The sequence below is a fragment of the Zalophus californianus genome, chromosome 3, assembly GCF_009762305.2.
Source record: "Zalophus californianus isolate mZalCal1 chromosome 3, mZalCal1.pri.v2, whole genome shotgun sequence".
NCBI lineage: Eukaryota > Metazoa > Chordata > Mammalia > Carnivora > Otariidae > Zalophus > Zalophus californianus.
In genome coordinates, this window is record NC_045597.1 from 29,958,599 (window position 1) to 29,984,060 (window position 25,462).

At 38.0% G+C, this 25,462-nt stretch overlaps 1 protein-coding gene across 7 annotated transcripts in view; it reads right to left on the bottom strand.

Annotated features, from left to right (window-relative positions):
- Nucleotides 1–16,023: 16,023 nt before the first annotated feature.
- SCEL (sciellin) overlaps nucleotides 16,024–25,462 on the bottom strand; it is a 302,338-nt gene continuing 292,899 nt past the window's right edge. For 4 of the 7 annotated variants that reach the window (XM_035726891.1, XM_035726893.1, XM_035726889.1 and 1 more), the window contains 4 exons: nucleotides 24,575–24,646; nucleotides 20,839–20,947; nucleotides 18,645–18,747; nucleotides 16,024–17,226 (listed from right to left, as the gene is read on the bottom strand). In XM_035726891.1, the coding sequence (XP_035582784.1) occupies nucleotides 17,210–17,226; nucleotides 18,645–18,747; nucleotides 20,839–20,947; nucleotides 24,575–24,646 (301 nt within the window). In that variant the 3' untranslated portion in view covers nucleotides 16,024–17,209. The remainder of the gene's footprint in view (nucleotides 17,227–18,644; nucleotides 18,748–20,838; nucleotides 20,948–24,574; nucleotides 24,647–25,462) is intronic. The other 3 variants (XM_035726890.1, XM_027591403.1, XM_035726892.1) reach the window with 2 other exon arrangements.

Below are 25,462 nucleotides of genomic sequence, written 5' to 3' on the forward strand. Positions count from 1 at the left end.
TGACAGCCCATGTTTTACATCAGCTTGGAAAAGTCTCAGTTTTTATCTCTCCACTTGTTGCTTCTGCCCCCATTATCTTCTGGGATCCCGTGTGTGTGCAAGTGAGCGTGTGTGTGCGTGTGCATGTGTGCGTGCATGTGCGCGTGTGTGTGTGCAAGCGTGTGTGTGCGTGTGCTTGTATGCTCCTGTCCGTGTAGTCACTCATTCATTCATTCATAACTATCTCCATATCAATCTATCTCCATATCTTTTTTTTTATAGGATTTTATTTATTTATTTGACAGAGAGAGACACAGCGAGAGAGGGAACACAAGCAGGGGGAGTGGGAGAGGGAGAAGCAGACTCCCCGCCGAGCAGGGAGCCCGATGCGGGGCTCGATCCCAGGACCCTGGGATCATGACCTGAGCCGAAGGCAGACGCTTAACCACTGAGCCACCCAGGCGCCCCTACCTCCATATCTTTTAACTGATTTTTCATATGCTTTTTTCTCTTTGCCTCTCTGCTATATTCTTGGTGAAGGCCTTTGAATTGCCTCCCAATTCATTCATATTATTTTGATTATTCCAGTTTAGTGTTTATCCACTCAACTGAGTTTTAAAAATCATCTTTTCTTTTTATTATGTTATGTTAGTCACCATACATTACATCATTAGTTTCTGATGTAGTGTTCCATGATTCATTGTTTGCGTATAACACCCAGTGCTCCACGCAGTACGTGCCCTCTTTAATACCCATCACCAGGCTGACCCATCCCCCCCCAGAACCCTCAGATTGTTTCTCAGAGTCCATCGTCTCTCATGGTTCATCCCCTCTTGAATTTCCCCCCCTTCATTTTTCCCTTCCTTCTCCATCTTTTTTTTTTTTCTGTATCATTTCTCACTTCTTTGGAATGATGCTAGTGTTTTTGATATCTCTTTGACAACTCCAGATATCTTGAAGTCTTCTTAAGACAGCACACTTATTTTTATTTTGTGCAGAATGATTTTATTTCCCAATATTTGATTTTACTTGGTGTCGTTCTTGGTGTTAATATTCTTTGTATGTTTCGAAATTTTGGATTTCAGATCCACCTTGAGTTGATGCTACTTTTCTTTTTCTTTCTCTTCTCTATTTAAAAGGTTTTGTGGCGGCCTCAGCTCAGCCCCTAGGATCCAGAGTCCAACACCAGATCTCCTCTTGATGCTCAGGGTTCTTATTCCACCATGATATTGGGAGTAGTGTAAAGTCAGATATGTTGGCAACACTTGGTCGTGAAGGTCGAGTCCATCCTGATGTCTGCCTTGGCACTCAGGCTCTGATCAGCTGTAGCTCTGGACAGCAAATGGCAGCACCTTTTCACAGCCTCTCTTCCCAGGATGGGGACAAAGGAAGGAGGGGGCGAGTGACTTGCCCCACCACCCCACTTCTCCCTGGTCCTGGGCACTTGTATCCCCCACTGTCTTGGCCACACGTGGTTCTGAGAGTGGCAGTCCTGTGGCTTCTGTCCCACACTTCTCTTCCATTCCTGATCCATAAAGAGGATTTTTTTTCTCCCAGTTTTATTCACTGGGTTGTGGAATCTGTGGGTAGCTCAAAGTATGAACTTTGCCATTTTGATAGGAAATCTACACTCTTTTATTACCTGATTTAAAAAAAAAAAAAAAACTGGTGAGTGCATCCTAGCCCCACTCCACAGCAGACGTCTGTGCACTAGCTCTCTCTGCAGGTCACGGCCCCACTTGGCCTCTAGCGTGCCATACACGGTTCGCCATTTAATCGGTATGTCATCCCTGATCACAGAATGAGAGGAAGCTACAGTGATTTTAAACTTCTCTCTCTGCTGTAAAATACCAGGAGGTAAATTGCACAAAACATCTTCTCACAAAAAAAAAAAAAGGTACAAAATTTTCACATGCGTTTAGGTATAGTGATATGCTGTCCTGTGTCAGTCTAGGAGAATCAACTGGGCATTGGCTGCAGCTTCCTCCCTGCTAGCGCCTCCTGGAAATTGTAGCCTCGTAACTCTTGTGCTCCTACCTCTTGGTCATGAGTGAGGGAAACTGATAAAAATCAAGCATTGGCTCGCCAAAGAAACCGCAAGCAACCCACTGTTTAAGATGAGTTGTAATGGATTTTGAAAGCTAGGATAAATGATACGTTTAAAATAAACATCTCGGAATCATACTTGTGATGTTTTTCTCCCCTTTCTTGGCAAAGAGTGGGATGGAAAAGATGAGGGAGGTTTACATTTGGATTTGTTTTAAATTTTCAAAAGCTGTTCTTTTAAATTTACCATCTGTTAACTTCAGTGCTTCCAAGTGGCTATGGTAACTGTCCGGGGAGACCAGACAGAAGCATGGTATAATCGGGTATGGCTTGACCCCTACTGTGCCTTTCTAACGGAGGGAAACCAGCTCATTGTGAGTCTTGTCACATTACAAGAGAGTTTTTCTGCAAATATGTTAGCACTTGGTTAACGTACAACAGAGATAAGAATTAGTTATAGACATGCTTGTGAATCATCTGAAATATGAGGTGCTAATTCTGAGAAGCAAATTTTACCATCCTCCTGAGCCGGACTTCCACACATACTGCAATACTTCAACTGACCTTAAATAACACCAAGTAAATATGCTTAAACCGTGCGATTCATCTTTGCTTAAGAGTCATCCATGGTGTCAGTTTTCAGATTCTATCCCTTTCCTAGAGATACTCTTATTTGAGTTGAAGAAATTTCTAGAAATATATTGTTGATTATGGTGTTGATATAGTTATTTAGAGACTGTGATGTGTGTACTATGGTACAAAGATTATGAGTTTAACTTTATAATTCTAAATTGAATTGAATTGGAGTATCAGTTCAAACTCATTTGCAGTACAAAATATTTATTTTTAACACTAGCCACTGAAATGACTTAGAGATACCGACCAACACAATAGCAATGAGTTATCTTAGTGCCTAGATTTTGGTCTTTAAATACCATTTTTTTTTCCACAAAAAGAGATCAGCGTTCTTGAAAAAAGGAGCTGGTTGGAAGTCGGAGGTAGGAAATGTGCTAGATGATCCTGAAACTTTTTATCAAGGGCCAGTAAGATTGTGTCAAAAAGACCCAGAAGCCCAACTTCAATAAGTTCCCACTCTCCAAAGATTACACTAATCTAGTGACAATAAGAACAGTAACTGCCATGAAGTGAAGCACATCAAATATGTTTAATGATATTTACATACCTAGATCATCTTTGGAGCATACCAGGGCTTTGAGTTATTATTTTGAAAACTGGTAAATAAAGGAGAAAGCCTTTATTCTATCTTTTCTATACAAATTATGTATAACCAAATTAGTGATGAGAGAAAGTATCTTTTAATAGCTGTGTTCTGGCTAACAAATGAACAAGGAACAACAGAAGGAGAACATCACTTTTTGCAATCTCTGGCAAACTGCTAATATCCCAAAATGAAAGATATTCTGCACTTCTGATGAAAGGACCCAATACCACTTCCTAGGTAGTCTTCACATACACACACACCACCACCACCAAACCTGATATCTCAAGACATGGAAATATATAGGCCAGGAAACACGTATAAAACACAACAAAATGAAAATATAAACTGCAGAAAACTATGAGACAAGTGGCCCAGCTTCTTCTCTTTCTCCCAGCGCCCCCCCCCCACTCCTTCTTCTACAAGTACAAAATTCCAAATGGAAAAAAAAAGAGATGGAGAAAGAATCTATAGATTAAAGGAGACAAGTGCGTGTTACCCAAATGCAATGTACAGAGCTTTCTGAATCATGATTCAAACAAACTCAAATAGAGAGAGAACATTTATAGCATAATTTGGGAAATGGGAGCACTGCTTGGATATTTGAGGGGATTAAGGAATTGTAGCTGATTTGGGAGATATATTGGTGATATTGTCATGTTTTAAAAGTGTAAGGATAGTAAAGGTAATACAGCAAGCATGGTATTTTAACAAGCGTTGAATAGTCTCCTGCGGTCGGAAGTAAGGGGAAGGAGGATCACGGAGGTAGAAAGGAAGGGTTGCTATTTCCTTTTGCCAGAAGAATAAAGTATATAATGTGTTTCAAGCTTGGTTTTCGTTCACCCTGAAGCATGCACATGAGTAGTTTAACAAATGAATCCACGATGCTGTTAAAGCACATAGATAGTTGAAAAAGTTTTCTCTCTGCCTCATTTTCCTCTAGTAAAGAAAGTGGATTGAAACTTTGTCACAGAGTCAAACATTTCCACATATATTGGAGAATAGAAGTCAATACTTGATGAGAGAGTTAAATATACAGACATATGCCTGCATTTTAGAATTTTGTGTTTGTTAGAAGTTGGTAGAATCTTAAAAATTTCCCACTGTTCTCCCTAAATTAACCATCCAATACTGAGCTAGAAGACAATCATAAGAGTAAGAAATAATAAAGAAAAAGGAATCTTTGAGGCTGAATATTTTGATACTTACATATTTTGTCTTCCCATGGTACATATTTCTTTTTCCATAGCAAAGTATCATGGAATTAAGCTCTTCCTCAATATACATCTGTAGCATTTTTTTATGGTTTTGCCTTCACTTTTCCCAAGCTGTATCATCTCTGAAATAGTGAAATATTAGATCCAGAAACGCTTGTATGGAAAGTGAAACAGTTGGTATCCGGTGAATGGAAGTTAATATTTTTGTATCAGGAAAAAAATAATATTGGCATATGCTTTGATTTTCCCCATTTTCCTGCCTGTCAAAGAGAATTTGCACTGGGGAGCCCAATTTTCCACCTCATCCAAGTTCCTAAACGGGATGGATAATTTTGGGCTGAATTTAAGACTAAACTCTAATAACTGTGAGGGGAAAGAGAGGGAAAAGGAGGAGGGCGATATTAAGATACACTCGTGGGGGTATAAGAGTGTTGTGGGGGCAGGAAGGGGTGGGAATGAGGGAAGGAGATTTTAATAAAAGTGGATGTGGAGTATGTATTGGATCCCCTTGAATGTCCTTTGAGAGTCACCAGTAAAAGAGAATTCCTTCTAATTATGTCTAAGAATTGAACTACCCTTCTTAACTGTAGTACTGTGATGGGACTGAACCCCGAGTGTCTCTGGGTTTACAAGCTTATATTATTATTTACTTGAAAGTTGTACGCGGTAAAAGATCGACGTTGCCCAAGGAGAGATTTGGCCTTTGCCCCTGGTTCCTGGGCGGGGGTGGGGGTGGGAGGGGTGTCTTTAGAATGTTCTGCCTGCTGAGGGTATCTTTGTTTCCCTGGAGGTCTTGGACCACTCCAGATATTCTCAGCTAACAGTGATGGGGCTTTGGGCCACACAGTATCAGCTCTACCTCTAGCGGGGCTGGAGATTAAGGTCAACGACGCAAGCAGTCAGCCAAGTCTACGTGACTGAACCCCACTGAAAACTCTGGACACCAAGGCTGGGTTGGGCTTCCCTGGCCGTCACAACTCATTGCGTATCGTCACATATCATAGCTGGAAGAAATAAGAGCAGTCCACACAAATCCACCGGGGGAGGACAACTGAAGATCCGTGTTTGCTGTTTCCTGGACACCGCGCTACGTGCCTCTTCCCCTGGCTGAACTTAACCGGTACCTTTTCACTATAATAAACTACAACCATGAGTATAATAGTTGTTCTGAGTTCTAGGAGTCTTTCTTGTGAATTATGGAAATGAACGGTGGTCGGGCGCCTGGGTGGCTCAGTTGGTTAAGCGACTGCCTTCGGCTCAGGTCATGATCCTGGAGTGCCGGGATCAAGTCCCGCATCGGGCTCCCTGCTCAGCAGGGAGTCTGCTTCTCCCTCTGACTCTCCCCCCTCTCATGCTCTCTCTCTCTCTCTCTCAAATAAATAAATAAAATCTTTAAAAAAAAAAAAAAAAGAAATGAACGGTGGTCTAGGAGAAGGCTTGAACTTGCAGGAGGTGCCAGAAGTGAGGATGGTCCTGGAAACCCACACACTTTGCAGAAGCAAAATATATCTCTACACCAAATGTAAAGTGAAGTGTTTATGGAAAAGCCTTAAAGTGAAAAAGAAAATCAGATTTCGAAGGGAATAAGTCTAGAATTGGAGACCAATCAGCTATACTGCTAGAAGAAATACTAGAATACATATTCAAAAGAGCAAAATGTGGAAAATAATGTGGCCTTTAAAGGAGTAAATCCTAATCTTTCTTTCTACGATAGGGATAAATATAGTAAATTGGGGGCATATAATGGATATAACACATATGGATTTTAGTTAAATTTTTATTTGGTCCCAGGATTTGACTCTTTAAAGCATCTCATATTAAATGGGATCCAAAGGACCATCAATTTAACTAATTCAATAATGACACATGGAGAGTACAAAAAGCAACTCACAGAAGAAGAAATCTATAAAAACGCAAAGGCTAGGACAGAACTTATTTTGCAAATGTATCACATACATTTATTTAGAATCATAAAAACCGCAAGGTCAGTAGGAGTTAGCAGTGTGTCACTGTAATTCTAAAAGCTAATAAAACACCAAATTCTCTAAATAAGAGAGTGTCACATGAGGCTTAGTCTGCCACTGTGTTCTATTCTGGTGAGATCATTTTTAGATTATTGTATTCACTTTTCAACCCCACGGTTTGTAAAAGAGACTTCAGCGTGCTGGTCTCCAATCCCAGTTTGCCACTGGCAAACTCAGGCCCCCAATTCTCCTCACCCACAAATCCTGTCAATTGAGGTCATCAGGCCCGAACCATTCTCAAATGGCTACACGAATCTGAAATCCTTTGTCTGTCAGGAAAAGACATCATGAACAATGGCCTGGGAGAATCTGATCACAATGCCTTTGTATACAAAGAGGTGATTATAGGAGACTCTGCTACGATCCACTGATGAGCTCTCACAGGGGCTGAAGGAGGAGTCCTAGCTCATGGGCTTCTGTGCCGAGATGACCACCTGCTCCCACAACCCATGGGTCCATCTTCCTTTAGGAATAGAAATCTCAAATTATCTTAGCAGGCACGTGGCTAGGAACTACATGCCACCTGGCAGTGAGGTGTGGCCAATGCGACATGAGTGGCCAGTTGGATGTGACCGACAGGAACAGGGCGGCTTTTCATCGCATTCTTCTTCCCTCCCCTCAGACAGGGCCACGGTCCCGCGGCCGGTGAGCCAGCTCTGATGGTGAGATACTAGGGGACAGCAGGGCAACAATATGCTCTCGACAATGTCGTGGACAGACCTGTTCCTGTTTTACTATGAGAAAGAGAACAAAGCATCTCGGCAGAGCCTCTGGACTTCAGAGGTTCTTTGTTACAGCCATTTAGCTGTGCCCTAACTTGTTTAGAAACTGGGGCTAGACCGAGTGCGCTCTCAAACAAAAGCCTGAAACGTGTGGGGTTAGCTGATCGCTCGTGCAGTAGGGAGGGAGGAACTATGTCTTGCAGGCTGGAAATCCGGGAACCCTCCTTACACCATGGCCAAAACGTCCGGCAAAGTTCTCTTACCTTAGCTACGGAGCCTGTGATTCTCGGGGAAGGGATGGAAAAAATTCAGAAAGAAAGAAACTAAGACTAAAGCTGACATTTTCTTCAGAACTCTTCAGTTTTAACCTAAGTTCCTTTTTTTTTTTTTTTTTTTTTTGGTCCCAGGATCTCATCCATGTACCACGTTACATTTAGTCATCAGGTCTCCTGAGGCTCTTCTTGGCTGTGATGGTTTCTTAGATTTTATCGTATTTGATGACTGACAGTTTTGAGGAGTGGTGGCTCTTCAATTAAGATGTGTCTCATGTGTTCCTCGTGATTAGATTGCAGTTACAGGTTTTTAGGGAAGAAAATCAGAGAGCAACTGTGTCATACTTATCACATCCTATCAAGGATGCATGTTAGCAATATGATTTCTTGTCATTGACGTTCATCTTGATAATCTGTCTGAGGAAGTGTTTATCAGGTCCCTCCAAAGCTATTCTTTTCTCTCATCCCACACTGTATTGTGGAAGGCAGTCACTATGCACAGCCCACACATAAGTGGACAATTATGCTCTACCTCCTTGAAGATGGAGTAGTCATATAAATTATTTGGCACTCTTCTGCACGGGAGATTTGAGTCTCCTGCATTTATTGAATTTATTTACTCAATCACTTATTTAAACCAGCATCGAGGGGCGCCTGGGTAGCTCAGTCATTAAGCGTCTGCCTTCGGCTCAGGTCATGATCCCCGGGTCCTGGGATCGAGCCCCGCATCGGGCTCCCTGCTCGGCAGGAAGCCTACTTCTCCCTCTCCCACTCCCCCTGCTTGTGTTCCTGCTCTCACTGTCTCTGTCTCTGTCAAATTGAAAAAAAAAAAAAAGATCTTTAAAAAAGTAAATAAAAAATAAATAAATAAACCAGCATCTATCTACAAATGTTCATTTTATACTTTGGATTATAATTCAATACTACATTATTTATTTAGTTGCTCAAATTGTTCCAGCTTTGGCCATTGGAAACTCTTTCATTTGAATCCTATATGCTTTTAACATATCCACATTAGTGTGTGTGTGGGGGGGGTGCATGTGTATGTTCATGTGTGTATTTGAACACTTCCTTATTTTCTAGCACTGTGAGATGCTCCAGATTCATCTTACATACATCCTAGTCCAGTCCTAGAACCAGCCATTTCTCCAAGAAACCTTAATCCCTTGTATTGGAGAATGGCATTAGAAGTCAAGATCTAGATACCAGCTATATTCATTGCTATTGGAGTTCCATTACTTCTAGGCCCTCTCAGCTGACAGAACAAGAAAATATATGTGTGTATAGCAATCCATGTATATGTACATATCTAGAAATATTTCTATATGTGATCATCTGTATCTATGTTAAACTAAACCTGAATCCCTATCGATGTACTCATTATCACACAGATCATTCTAGATTCCTCTCCTTGCTTATCTGTAATCTCCCACTCCGACTGTGAGAAATCTGACCCCCACTATCCACTATTTAGTTAATTGTTCAATTCCAGCATATATTAATAGAGGTTGCAGAATTGTTAACCTGGACCCCACAGAAAACAACTTTATCAGCTAGAGTACAGTGTTCATGTACAGTTACTTTTGCCATAGTCTTACAGAGGCCACTCATTTCCAAAGTTACTTAGGGCAGCATTTTTCTACTCAGCCCCTTTAGTGAGATGGTGTCATACGTTTTTTTTTTTTAAAGATTTATTCATTTGAGAGAGTGAGAATGAGAGAGAGAGAGTACATGAGGGGGGGAGGGTCAGAGGGAGAAGCAGGCTCCTCGCCGAGCAGGAAGCCCAATGCGGGACTCGATCCCAGGACTCCGGGATCATGAGCTGAGCCGAAGGCAGTTTCCCAACCAACTGAGCCACCCAGGCGCCCGGTGTCATACATTTTTAATACAGTTAGATTCTTTTGACACATTCTGCCTCCTATCCTGAAATGCCCTGCCCCTGATCACCTAAATGAGATTCTAAATCTGCATATAATAAGGTTCATTCTTTGTACTGTAAAGTTCTGTGGGTTTTGACAAAAGCAGAGTGTCATTTATTCACCATTACAGTGTCACATGGAACAGTCTGCTCTAAAAAATTCCCTGTGTTCCACTTATTCAACTCTCCAGCTTCCCAGACCCAATTTCCCTTAACCTCCAGCAATCACTGATCTGCTTACAGTTTCTATGGTTTTGTCTTTTCCAGAATGTCATATAGGTGGAATCAGAGGGCATGGAGCCATTGTCAGACTGACTTTATTCATTTACCAACATGCATTTAAGAAGTATCCATGTTTCTGCAGATTTCATAGTTCACTGCTTTATGAGCCTGAAGGGCCCTTGAAGCTCACGAATTCCTTTTCTCTTGGGAAAGGAGGTAAAATTAACAAACCATGACTGCCAAGAAAGTTATACAAAGATCTGAATGTTTCTTTCCACCAGATACATTATTCATATCGCAACAAGGGAAGAGAACATGTAATGTTTATAAAATTTCTATGAGAAGTCTCTCCTAGATCAGAAATGATGCTGGCTGTTTCATGTTTCCACTTGGAAAACAGAAAGGGACTTAATCCGTAGTGCCTCAAATGAAGTGAAGAAAGGTCATACCCAGCCCATGGTTTCCACCCCATTTGAGGGCTGGTTCAGACCTCCCTCTCTCCCATCACCACCTTGGGCACAGTCACCAGAACATGACTGTTGGCTCCTTTATCCAAGTGAGCACTTCAGCCTGAGGTCAGGATTTCAGGAACCATTTGGTGTAATCCACCCCTTGCAGAGACTTTTTGAAAGCTATCTGAGTAATATTTGAATATTCTTTTGCATGAGGAATAGAGGAAGCTTAAAAAGTTTTGGCTGGTCTTTGCCTCCTGGCATCTTTGAACTTCCATCTTATTATGTTTAAAAGGGGAAAATGCTCTGACTTTGGCCACTACTAAAACCTAGTCAGTGTTTTATTTCCTTCATGGGTCTTATTGGTTTCAGAAATTACTGTGTTTATTTTCCATCTTCCAAACTGCTCCATTAGAATATAAGTACCATGAGGGCAGGATCCTTTGGCTGTATTGGTCATCACTAAGATCTGGAACATAGGATTGAAATGAAGATTTTTAAGTTTATTGAATAACAGAACAATTGAATGAATGGATGGATGGTAGTAGATTATAAACCATGCATTTTTTTTTTTTATACAGCACCTGGAACAATTCAGCAATTCAATGTTATAAGGAGAAGAATGTATCAAAGAAACTACAGAGGCAATGATGTTAAAACATCCTTCTTGTATCATTCATAAGGCAATCGTGATATTTAGTTTCCTCTCTTCTAGTGAAAAACTGAAACCATTACCCAACTCACTTATTTGAACATTTCAGTAATATCTCTCAGAGACATACTTCTCAAATGACAGGACAAAGATCCAGTAAATAAGGTTCAGATGGTGCCAAACATTTGTACTGTGATAAAGCCAACATGCAATTCTAAAGTATAAGAAGATATAACATGTGTAAATATTCATGCAACCAACATAAGAGCACCAAAATATATAAAGCAAATATTAACAGACCTACAGTGAGAAATAGAAAGCAATTCGGTAACAGCAGAGGACTTTAATAGTCCACTTACATCGATGGATAGATCATCCAGACAGAAAATCAATAAGGAAACATCTGCCTTAAATGGCATGTTAGACCAGAAGGACTTAACAGATATATACAGAGCATTTCATTCAAAAGCAATAGAATACCCATTCTTTCTAAGTGTACATGGAACATTTTCTAGTAGAGATTATATATTAGGCAACAAAATAAGGCTTATAAGTTTGAGAGGATGAAAATCATATCAACCATTTTTTCCAAGCACAATGATATGAAACTAAAAATTAATTACATGAAGAAAACTGGAAAATTCACAAATATGTAGAGATTAAGCAACATGCTACTGAACAACAAATGGGTCAAAGAGAAATCAAAAGAAATTAAAAAATATTTGGAGACAAACAAAAATAGAAATGTAGCATACCAAAATTTGTGGGATGCAGCAAAAAATTTCTAACAGGGAGGCTCATAGCGACAAATGCCTACCTTAAGAAACAAGAAAAGTCTTAAATAAACAACCCAATATTGCAGTTCAAGGAACTAGAAAAAAGAACAAAGTCCAAAGTTAGTAGAAGAAAGGAAACAATAAGGATTAGAGCAAAAGTAAATGAAATGGGACTAAAAGGACAATAGAAAAAAAAAATCAATAAAATTAAGAGCTGATTCTTTGAAAAGATAAACAAAATTGAAAAGCCTTTAGCTAGACTCACCAAGAAAGAGGACTCAAATAAATTAAATCAGAAATGAAAGAGGATATGTTGCACTGATACCACAGGAATACAAAAAAATCATAAGAGACTACTATGAACAAAAATATGCCAACAAATTGCACTACCTAGAAGAAATGGATAAATTCCTAGAAACACACAACCTAACAAGACTGAATCATGATTCAGCGGGGAGCCTGCTTCTCCTTCTCCCTCTGCTGCTCCCCCTGCTTGTGCTCTCTCGCTCTCTCTGTCAAATAAATAAATAAAATCTTTATAAAAAAAAGACTGAATCATGATGAAATAAAAAATCTGAACAGACTGATTAGTAGTAAGAAGATTAAATCAGTATTCAAAAACCCTCTAAGAACCAAAAGTCCAGGACCAGATGACTTCACTGGTGAATTCTACCAAACATTTGAAGAATTAATAGCAATCATTCTCAAACTCTTCCAAAAAAACAGAAGAGGAGAGAACTCTTCCAAACTCATTTATGAGGCCAGTATTATCCTGATACCAAACCAGACAAGGATGCTACAAATTATATGCCAATATCCCTGCTGGACATAGATGCAAAAATCCTCAACAAAATACTAGCAAACTGAATTCAACAATAGATTAAAAGGATCATACATGATCATACCATGATCAAGTGGGATCTATTCTAGGGACACAAGGATCATTCAACATCCACAAATTGATGTATTTATACCACCTTAACAAAATGAAAGATAAAAATCATATGATCATTTCAATAGATGCAGGAAAGCATTTGACACATTCAACATCCATTTATAATAAAAACTTTCAACAAAGTGTCTATAGAGGGAATGTAATAAAGGCCATATATGACGAGTGCACAGATAACATCATACTCAACAGTAAAAGCTGAGAGCTTTCCCTCTAAAATAAGGAATGGGACAAGGATGCCCACGCTTACCAATTTCATTCAACATAGTAATGGAAGTCCTAGCCAGAGCAATTCGGCAAGAAAAAGAAATAACAGGCATCCAAATTGGAAAAAAGTGTCACTATTTGCAGATGACATATTTTATATAGAAAACCCTAGAGACTCCACCAAAAAAATGTTAGAACTAAAAAAACAAACAAAACAACTGCCCAAAAAACTGTTAGAACTAATAAACTCATTCAGTAAAGTCATAGGATACGGAATTGATACACAAAAATCTTCTGCTTTTCTATATACCAGATAACCACAATGAGATATCACCGCACACCTGGTAGAATGACTATTATCAAGAAGAAAAGAAATAACGAGTATTGGTGAGGCTGTGGAGAAAGGGACACCCCTGTTGGTGGGAATGTAAATTGGGGCAGCCACTGTGGAAAACAGTATGGACGCTCCTCAAAAAATTAAAAATAGGAGCACCCGAAAGGTGCAGTTGGTTAAGTGTCCAACTCTTGGTTTCAGCTCAGGTTGTGATCTCAGCAATGAGATCAAACCCTGTGGCAGGCTCCACACTCAGCATGGAGTCTGCTTGAGTTTCTTTCTCCCTCTCCCTCTCTCTCCCTCTCCCACTGCTCTCTCTCTCTCTCAAATAAATAAAATCTTCTAAAATAATAAAAATAAAACTACCCTGTAGGGGCACCTGGGTCGCTCAGTCAGTTAAGCATCTGACTCTTGGTTTCAGCTCAGGTCATGATCTCAGGGTCATGAGATCGAGCCCTGCATCAGGCTCTGTGCTCAGTGGAGAGTCTGCTTGAGATTCTCTCTCCCTCTCCCTTTGCCCCTCCCCTACTCACACTCCCTCTCTCTAAAATAATAAACAAACGAACAAACAAACAAACAAATAAGTAAAAATAGAACTACCCTATAATCCAGCAATTCCACTTCTTGGTGTTTATTCAAAGAAAATGAAAATGCGATTTGCAACAACACAGATGAACCTTAAGGTCCATGCTAAGTGTAGTAAATCAGACAGAGAACGACAAACACAGTATGATCTCTTTTATATATGGAGTCTTAAAAAAACAAGAACAAGGGGTGCCTGGGTGGCTCAGTCTCTTAAGTGTCCAAACCTTGGTTTTAGCTCAGGTCATGATCTCAAGGTTGTGGGATCGAGCCCCACATTGGCTCTGTGTTCGGTGAGGAATCTGCTTCAGATTCTCTCTCCCTCTTCCTCTCACCCGCCCTCTCTCTCAAATAAATAAAAAAAAAAATCTAAAAAAAACAAACAAACAAAAAACTAACAAAAAACACCCAAAACCACCACCACCAACAACAAAAACAAGTTCATAGATACAGAGACCAGATTGGTGGTTATCATAGGCAAGGGTTGGGGTAGGGGTGGGAGATATGTGTGTAGAGGGTCAAAAGGCAAAAATAAAAACATAAAACATTCAACAACCCCTAGGCATCTAAAGAAAGAGATCATCTCAGAATGGGGTAAGCAGCAGGAATAGATTCACAGATCCGTGCAATGTTGGAGCTGGTGGGTACATGTTGTAAGCGTTCTAAATCTCACATTTTATTTTTATTAAAAAAAATTTTTTTTATTAGGTAAACTCTATCCCCAATGTAGGGCTTGAACTCACAAACCTGAGATCAAAAATCTCATGATCCACTGACTCGGCCAGCCAGGCACCCCTAAATCTCACATTTTAAGTAGTGACTAGGCCCACGGGGGAAAGGGCATGCCCCAAGTTAACGAAGATATTTATGGGTGCCCCTGGGGAATGCTGAGTACTTAAGAATAGGTGGATCTCTAATACCAACTTACTTACTTTGTTACAAAATAACCAAAATTCGGTAGGACACACACACAAAAATAAAAACCAACATCAGCATTGTTAGTTTGCCATAATGTAGACCAAACAGTCACTTGTTTTGGTAGAGCTCTGAATCAAGCTGAATAGGAAAACATTTCAAACACTCATGATTTTCTATGGTAGTAAACAAGTCAGAGATCGCAGTGACAGTGAGCGTTGGACCATATCTCATCACCCATATCTAAAGACAGGAGTGGGTGCAATCAAACAATTAGGGTATACAAATTATTTCTTGACTACATTTTTATTTCTTAGCCTTATTAAAAGAAAGAATACTATCTTAACAAATCCTATTTCTGAGATGATTATATTTCTTCCATTTTGCTTTTTTAGAAGGATATTGTCATGTTGTAGCCATTCTTTTTAGAGGTATCTCTTAATTAGCAATAGAATTCAGGACCTGATATTCTGAGATTTAGGCGATTGTGTCCAGGAAAAGGATGCCAGTAATAACATAATTAATTGGCTGCAAAAAAAACAAAAAAACAACAAAAAAAAAACATGATCTTCCAAATTGTCTTAGAAATCTGTATTCTGATGGTGCAAATAAACCCAGACATAATGAAGTGGTCTTAGTGAATTGGAAGCCCTGCTTTCTCACTCTGTATTTATTCCATTTTTACAACAGCTTTTGGTTTATTTTAATACATTATTATAGAAGAAAGGGTCCATTAAACAGCTACAGAAAAGTGAGAAATATGTTCCTTTTAAAATTTTTTAAATGAAGCATTAAAAAGTAGAATACTTCTAAAATGATATTCAAATGATTTTTAATTACTACAAATGCATTGAGATGTTAATACACTTCATATAAAAGGGAGAGATACTCTTCCATCAGTCCTTTTCTGCCACAAATTCCAACCCTAAGAAAATTATTTCTTTTGATCCACTCTGATAGCCTGTAATAAAAGAACAATAAAACATATGGCTCAATTACCACTGCTTCTCATCAGGCATGAATTAATGAATATCCAATTATTATTAATTGTTTTTTCTGGCTTCCCCTCCGTAGGACAACAATTATACATTGCTGTATTTTTATAAGCGTTTTGTACTTAACGCTTTGCAGACCAGTCTCTAAAAGAAACAGATTCTTGAAATCATTACACTGAAGAATAATTCTTTAAATTTATCAACGTTTGGAAAATACATAATGATCATTTAATCTCCCTAGTTGATGTCAGTTTTTCACAACTACCTTAAGCTTCCCTAAAATTCCTCCCTCTCTTCAATATTCTGTATGTCTTCCTTTGAGAAAGCAGTTGCTATGTGCATATAAAATAGTTTTTCAATTTCTCACAATAATACTAGTTCCTCATATATGATTATTGAATTCTCAATTCATCAAGAAAAAGCTCTTTAAAAATAAAAGCTATATGGTGCCTGGGTGGCTCAGTCAGTTAAACAACCCACTCTTGATTTTGGCTCAGGTCATGATCTCAGAGTCTTGAGATGGAGCTCTGTGTCGGGATCTGCACCGGCCGTGGAACCTGCTTGGGATTCTCTCTCCCCCCTGCCTCTCCCCCACTACTCTTCGCTCTCAAAAAAATAATAATAGTAAAATAAAAGCTATAGCTCAAGTAGTTAAAGAATTACATTAACCAGCATGGCATAGAATATACAAAATTATGATCTCTGTAATTGACAACATCGATATCAGCGAATGATATTTATAGACACTCCACAAAAAGGTTCTGTGTAACTGGTAGTTCATTTTATTTTTATTTATAAGCTGTCTGCAACTGTAAAGTGCTATGTAATATGAATAGATGCGACAAGCAAAAGAACATGTCTTTGTAATCCACAACCATTATTTCTCAGAGATTATTCATATACTTGGATTTTGAAATGCATGCAAAGAAAATCTAACAATTTATAATATGTAAACTATACACATCATGTATAATTTTACCCATTACCCATAAATCCATGTTTCTGTTTTTAAAACATTCTATAAAAATTATATCTGTGGCAAACTGAAGGATAACATTAAATTGTTTAGATGTACTATTTAGTTCAATATGCTTAACAAACACATATTCAAATATGCTTTTAAAGAGAAAACAACACTTGCTTTAGAATCAGAAAATGTGGGGAGCAGAAAGGGACCAATCATTTTGTATGGAAGGGTCAAGTGATTCTCTGAGGTTCATACAACTTTATATGAAACATCTTTCTGCCAAACTTCATAAAAAAATTTCTATCAACATTTCTTTTGAGCATAAGAGAAATATATCTTGCCTTTTTGACAGTTTGTCAGGATGTCAATAATGTCTGTAAATACAAATCTTTAGGGAAACAAAGATGGGAAAAAAATAAACTTGTCTATAATGGCAACCACGATGCGCAGCCCACTTACGGAGCAGAGATGGACCTGGTTAGGGTTGACACAGCTCACTGCCATCAGAAGCATCATTCCTTTGACATTGGTAACTGGAACCACTTGAATTTTTCATGGCTAAATCTAACCAGATACCAGATGGCTTCCTTTATGTATATGACCTTATTGAAGGCAATTAGATTATTTATGCAATAGCAGAATTGTTAGTTGTATACAAGAGTCAATCTTCAGTGTAAAAGCTTTTCTAGATGACATATTCTTAAAATAAAATTTAACTTCCTAATGAATGCTTTTCTCTTGATTTCCATGTGCCAGGATTATTGAATCCACTTAGCTGAAAATTTTAAAGAAAATAACAGTTAGAAATACAACTTCAGTACAAACATAAGCCTGTAATTAAAAAATTTTAAATAACTATTCATCAACGGGGTAGTGGTGGATTAAGCATTTTATTTTTTCTTTCTACTGCATTCATCACTATGGCTTTTGGTCAGACACCATAAACACAAAGTTACCAATGCCTGGTACTTGTATTTATGAGATGCCTGAGAGTCGAGTCTTGACAACCAATATGTACTATAAAATAGGCAATGCATGTGGAGTGCACCTAGACAGGAAGACACAAAGATTTCTGAGTCTTTTGGTAATCATATCTCCTAAGCCGTTTCATGGATTTCTAGAAAACTGAAAGTTTGAGAGTGCCACCAAGCACACCAAGGCCTTTGATATAATACTGGATCATAATAAGGCTGCTAAATTACGAAGAAAATGGAATATGGGAACTGGCTGGGGAAAGCAGAAAATAGAAAGCCAAGTATGAATATAATTAGGTTTGTTCTTGTAATTGATACTGCAGCCTGATGGAATGTGGGTTTCTGAGTATTTCTCAGAGCATTTTCCAGATGCAGCCTCCCAGTACCTCATTAATGTCACACATTTATTGTTAAATTCCATATTTTGGATCCCATGTAAGAACTGCACATGCTCCTCTTTTATTCGCCAGGCCAGTAAGACATCAGGGAACTTGCCCTCATGTAGTTCTGTTGACCCGCTATCCAATATCATCTCGGTTATTCTACCTATGTATCATTAAATTAAAATAAAATCCTGATACTGGCTATTAAAAACTAATCAAGTATCATAGGATTTTATTTTGCTAACTTAGTGTACTTTATGCATAACTTTCAGATCAACTTTTAAAGTTTTTACACTGCTTAAAGAAAATGAGTTAAAAATGCAAGTCCTTAGTGTTTTCTTCTCATATCATTTATGCCAATTAAGAGCTCATAAAAAATACTTAGATGCTATACTTAATATAGAATTATATAGAACTAGCTCTAAACTTTCCATTTAAAGATAACATTGAAAAGCATTTAGCATAGTAACCAAATTAGATACAAAAGTATACTTCAGTGCAAATATAAAAGGTCATTCACAGAAATGGACTTCAAACAATTATTTGAGCAAAGAAGATCTTTATTTTTGTTTGGAAAAAATAAAAAAAACTTTCCAAAATAAGTGACCTCTTTACTTAGTTGTATTATGCCTGGCCTGATATCAGGAGACAATCATATATATTAACTGATTTTATACCTTAAAATACTATGATTGTATAACTACCTTCAGCTGAATTCTTAACTAAATGTAATTAATAAAATATTTTTAACTTTATTGAAATCCTTCATTTCAACAATATTAAGTGCTCATTAATATTAGTAAAAGTGATCATTTCTTAAAGAGCTTAACACTTACCCGTTACTTTAGAGTAGCAAGGTTCACAGTGTATTGTCTGTCTGTAAATCCAAATACTGTCACCTGCTTGTAGGTTTTCCAAAGGCCGTTTGCATATTTCACACTAAAGGAAAAAACAATATATGAAGTTTGCACATATTATATGTGAAGTCTAGATTCTTAGTGTAATAGAAAAGCCCTTTCGATTCATTCACTACCATGCTACATAGCAACACTCAGGTGAAAGAGAACCCACCGGGAAAGCGAGAATGTACTTGTCCAGGACCCTAATGTTGAACTTTTCAAATAAATTCTCACAACATCTCTCTACTCTGAAAATGTGCATTTCAGGGCATCTATAGCACTGAAGCTTCTACTTAACTCACAATAGAGTAGATATAAATTTTCAAAAATTGGTTATGCCAAGGATAAGATCACTACTCAATATCGCAAACAAAAACACAAAGCCTATTTGTTTGCTTACTAAGGGGGAGTTATGTTGTCCAATTACAGCCTGACTGGACAAAACAGACCTCTGCTATTACATAGGCTTTAGCGAACAGTTTGTTTTGTGTTGTGTTGGTTATGGAGGCAGAAAAGGGTTGACCTATGTTCTTTGGAAACAAGTTCACTGCTGAATGGCTGACTTTCAAGCATAAGGCTGTCACTGATTGGATGGCTTTCAGAGGTGAGTTCATTGAAGCAAATTGTCATTGATCAATTCAATACGTTTAAACAAGTCCAGGTGGTTCTCTATTATCATGGCTATAAGAGTAATACATCTTTTCTGAGGAGTGTGGGGACATTTTTATTCTCAGTAGTATTTTATAATTAAATCGAAAATAGAAATAAATCATCCAAAATATAATAAATGGAAATTATTGTTATTTACCAAAAGAAATAATTGGGAGAATTATCTTATTTTAAAAAGTTTTCTGCATAATAACTTTAAATAAAGAGCTATAGGCTAACTTTTGTTTTATTGAGTAAATTTTCATAACTAAAAGGAAATTTCATTTTCTTATAATTAATTGTGCAATTTTCACAACTTTTTTGTGAATAATTTCACAAAAATTTTTCACAAAAAATAATTTCACAATTATTTTAAATGGAATTCTATAAAATGTGGCCTAAAATTGGATTTTTTTTCTCAAAACGAGGCATCATATATCTGATTGCTATGTGTCACTGTCTGAAGCTAATTGAAGGAGAAGCAATCAGTTGTCAAAGTATTACACGTATTTGACTGCATTAGGTAATTATATCTATACCACAGAATGTCAGCACAGAAAGGATCCTTGGATTTAAGCAAATGATTCTTAAATTGGTTGCCCTTAGAGCTATCCAAGGAGCTTTTAAAAATACCAATGCCCAGGAATCATCTTTGAGATTTTTTTATTTAATCGGGGCCGGTCCCAAGCATTCTATTTTTCTCCTAATTGCTCCCAGATAATTATAATGTACAGCCTGAGTTGAGAACCACTAGTCTAGTCAGCTACCTATTTTACAGAGAAGGAAACTGAAGCCAAACTAATTAGGTGCTGGTCCAAAATGAGCCACAGTTAGTGGAAGTTAGAATGCATACTCAGGCCTTCAGATTCCCAATTCAGTGCTCAACCAGTTACACCAACAACTATCATGTTAACCTGTTCAATATTACTGTGAGAAGTAAGAGAAATGGCGTATGACCACAAACTGAAGCATTCTGCTACATAAGCTTTATTTTTATTATGCTACAGCCACAGTTAGTTATAACTAATCATGTTCTCAAAAGCAGACTGACTTTCAACTATTGTTAAGCCTATCAGTCCTGATTTCATGCCTCATGTAAAAAGCTCCTAGCTTTCTTCTCAACAATTTCTTTTTCTTTTTGGATTTCATGATTTTTTTATGCAATGCATGATTCATTAAAATGTTACAAAAACTTTTATAAAGAGAACAAGTATTTATATTTTTACAGATTTAAATCTCTAGGGTAAGAGCAATAAATGTGTCAGTAATCAACCCTAAGCCCAAAGCCAAGATAGTAATTATAAACCTTTGAGGTTCAGGCTGCAGAACTCTGAGAAATATTTAAGTAGTATATTATTAATGTGGATTAGACTATTTTTGAAGGCTTTAACTTCATCTCATGTATTTCATCAAATAATTATTTTTATTCTAGTCATCATTATGCAGGTCTATATTTCATTAACTGCAATAAACATATCCTTACCTTGAAGCAAGTGGAATGGCAGCAAATTTGTAATTCATCTAAAATCATTTTTGTTTCTGTGCCCAAAGGTTTCCGGCAATAAGTACACATATCTCTTTCAATGACAGACCTATAGGGATGTAAGCAATTACAAATAAATTTGTCATCATGCAAGTGATGGATGTATTCCCCATAAAGTCATGTGGAAATGATATGTTAATTTTGTTGATACTTTAGGAAATTGTATGAAAATCAAGGAAAGTTTGGGACTTACTTATTCTATTAATAGAATTGATTCTTCTAGTTACCTCAAAATAATATCAAAGAATTAACATGAAGGAAAGTCTCAAATTATTAATTCATTAGCAATCAAGGGTGCATCTGGGCAGGGCAAAGATGTTCACAGTTTCCTAATTGAACTAGGTCATGAGTACCCCCTGAAGCTAGAAGAGGGTTTTGAATTATTAATTTGCATATATCATAGAAAAATTATACTGTAGATTAATATAAAATTTTAGCTCTCAAAACATTCAATAGGACAAAAATACAATTCCACTCAAAAGTGTTTTGGCAAATTCACAAATGATGGGTCCATGGTACCCCAGACTCTAGGGTCTAGAGTCCCCAAAATGCTCCCCTGTAACTGTGTATAATCTCTTGGTGTCTTTTAAGACTCAGAATTACAGGGCTAGCTTTCATGACAAAACTTATGTTCTCCAACAAGATATAACCCGTCCAGAAATTTGATGAGGAAAAGAGAGTTTTGTTTTTTATTTTGGAAAAATAATATTCAATAACAAATGAACCACAGATATGATCAGCAAGTCCAAAAAGTCACACCATCACCTCATGAACGGCCAACAGCTCTGTGATTCTTTTCTTTTGGGAAGGTATTAGAACTGTCTAAAGTAGCACCCTGCAAAGTTTATTAGTTTCAGGGTGTGAGCAGCAGGCCTGAAATTTCCACAGTAGGGTACACAATGGGGTGGTAAAAGAAAAATACCCAATACTGGGGCACCTGGGTGGCTCAGGTGGTTAAACATCCGACTCTTGGTGTTGGCTCATGCCATGATCTCAGGGTCGTGAGATTGAGCCCCACATCCGGCTCCATTCTCAGCGTGGAGTCTGCCTGACTCCCTCTGTCCCTCCCCTTCACACCTCCCCCTCTCGTGTGTGCTCTCTCTAAAATAAATAAATATTTTTTAAAAAATAGCCAATACTTATATAGTGCTAATATGCTTTATACAGGCAGTGTGCTTTCCATGCACGTGGTTCATATAAACTCATTTATTTTTCACAACATGTCTGAAAAGCAGGTACTACTATTTTTACATCATTTTACAGAAGAAGAAACTGAGGCTCAGAAGGGTAAGAAATTTGCTCAGGTCATGCAGACAATTGAGTGGCAGTGGCAGGATTTGAGTAAGGCAGTGTGGACCCAGAGTCCCTGGGCTACCCTGGGCCTGCCCATGAAACCTATCGGGCTCCCTGGGGGAAGGTGAACTAGTCGTGCCTGGGAGCCTTGATCCTAGGATCAAGCCCAGGACTAGAAGCAGAGAGAAGAGAAAACGGATGGAAGGAGGAGGTGAGATGAGATTCAAGCAGATGAAACCTGTCTGGTTTTATACTTTCAGTCATTCTAGCACCCTCGTCCAAGTCCTTATATATATATCAATAAATATTTTCCTCTGTCAATTAACTCTAAAGGCACTTCCTTACATATTCCTGGCAAATACTTTCCTATGGATAATTCATATATATACATGCATGTGTGCACACACACTTAAATTTCCCATGGAAGACTGTAAGCGCTTCAAGAGTAGAAAACAGGCACTCTCTATCCCACTTCCATTGTAGAGGCACTGAGGGAAGAGCTGGGAATTACATAGAGGGAGACAGTCTCCTTCCTTCCATGAGGGCAGCCAAGTGTTTGATTTGATAATCACAGCATATTACGGATACATGGAGAGAATTAGGAGAGCATGGCCAACGAAACAACTCTTCCCCGGCGTGGAGTCAGGGAGGCCTTGCTGGAAAAAGTGCCACATGAGTTAAAGCTTGAAGACAGAGGGGCTTTCAAGGTGAGCTCGGTGAGGTGCAGAGGGGCAGGAGAGAGGAATTCCACACAGAGTGAACAGGATGTACCCAAGAGAGTATCTGGAGTGATTAAACACCAGTCAATATTCAGCAGGAACAGATTTTAAAGCCCATAAATAATTGTGCAAAGGAATTAGTCTTTATCCTGTTAAGTGGGAAGCCACTTTAAATGGGATTGAAATGCTTAGATAAGAACTCTGGGAATTTAGTTAATTTCACACAATAATCAAAAAAAGTTGCTTGACTGGTCTTACAGAGAATTGACTTTTGCTCTGATGACTAAGAAAAATTTTAAGGACCACTTGAGTAACAGAACTGAAATTCTTCATATTAAGAGCAATACTTCTGTGAAGAATGTTTTCCTTCCTTAAGTTAACAGTAACAACGAGAGCCCAGGGACAGCTCTGATGTTGGTGTTGTCCTTATTAAGGTCATACTGTTAATCAAAGACCTTTTAAAAAGCATTATGAAAAAAAGCTCTGTTTTTTATTTGTTAGTTTGGTTTTAGTTATCTAGGCAGTATTTGTAGTTTTAATGCTTGCATAGATGACTTTATCCTTTAAGGAAGTGTGACTTAAAGGCAAGACACTCAGAAGATCGCTGGTACTACAAGATCTTATAAAAGTGACAGAAAGAGGATATAATTTTGATGCCTGGCCCATCCGTGTTTTTCTTAGCCAACAGAGCATTGGTTTATTTTTTCTGAAAACATTTACTGAGTACCTGTTAGTTGCCCAACACTGCATTACAAGCTGAGGCTGTGCATAAAAATAAGATAGGCCCTCACCCTCAATAAGTCATATGTCCCGCCTCTGCTATAAAGAAACACCATCCATAAAACGTTGTACATTTGCATTACAGCTTCTTTCCGGTGGTTGGGTTGAAATGTTAATTATTTTCATTTTGTCCACTGGAAATCTGCAGGTTATATTCTCATGAGCATCACCTATGTGCCTCACTGAACATTAAATGGTAAAAAAGGATCACCAACAGCAAAAGCCTGGTGTCCGTTTCCCAGAACTAACTTGATATGCATTATAACCCCTGTCTTGAGAAGTGAGTGTGGGCCCAGAGCGCATCATAGCAGCATATCCACGCAGCTGTTTGTAAGGTGAGCTGGTTCTGGAAAACCACAAGGACGGAGGGTTGAGGGCACAGTCAAGTGACGCAATGGAGCCTAGACGCTAAAAATGTGACATTAACAGGGACTCCTGGGAATCAGCAACAGCAGAGGGGCTGGTCTGGGAGGTAGCTGGAAAGCATGCAAAACTCTACTGGAATCAAGTACATCAAGTACATCAAAATCAGAGAGCAGCAACACACAGGAAGCCAAAGAATTAATTCCTGGATGCAGAGGTTGTTGTACGTTGTTCCATTCGTACACATATATGACAATCACCATCAGGACGCCGTCTCTAAGTACAATGGACAACAAGAATCACATATTTCAATGTTACATATATAATAAAAATATATCAGATGTGGATATAAAATATATATTATATGTGAAAGTATATATATGCATACACACATACATACATATACACTAAAATACATAATATATTATAATGAAATTATGTATACACATATGTATATATAAGTGTACATGTAAGTATGTGAGTATATATACTTTTAGGTGTGGAAATATAGACATACTCACCTATCTGAAGTCGAATAAACAGTTTGTATGTATTTTCCAGAGATATTCTGATATCCATCCTTCAGTGATTTACTAGAAACAAACACATATGGATGTGTGAGAATTTGACTATTTCCCTAGTCTTGTTGTACACACCCATATGCAGGTGACAAAGCACACATACCTCCTCATGCAGCCTTATTATTCTTCTCTGTGATGTTGCAAACATCATGGAACTAACATCTTTTTTTTTTTTTTAATATAGAGAAGAGCTAATACACAAGCCACCTCCAAGGTGACATAAGTTGACATATCTACTGAAGTAAATAGAGAATAGGGCAAGGAGCACAGGAACAAGTATGAACAGGTAAAGCAGTTACCATTTCTCATGAAATTTATGCTTCCCGTCCCTCATTCATTTACTAAAAGAAAGCCACATGTAATCTAACAGAGAAAAGGAAATACGCAAAGCATGAGCCAGTGTAAGCACATACAAAAATCACCATTCAGGTAGAGAAGCAGATTCTTGAACTACAGAAAGCTGTAGAAATGTTTATTTTTATTTGAAAACATCCAAGAACAGTCCAGCATGAAAGCAAAAAAAAAAAAAAAAAAAAAGGTAATTTTAGGTCCTCTTTGTTCTATTTCTCAGACTGCTCCAGTTTGTAAATGTCAGTCTTTCCCGGAGACAAACGAAATCTGCAATGCACTAACCAGCTAGCTGCTCATAATTGCTTCCCAAGACTTATGCTACCTGGGAATATATTAAGGCTGGAAGCAATACATTCCTATTATTTCATACAGTGAGTGGTAATTCCACAACCTTCACCTGGGATTTTTAAATAGGAAATCTCTCTCTCCCTCCAAACTGCCCACAGGCAGACTGTTGTCAGAATCTATTTGGAATAC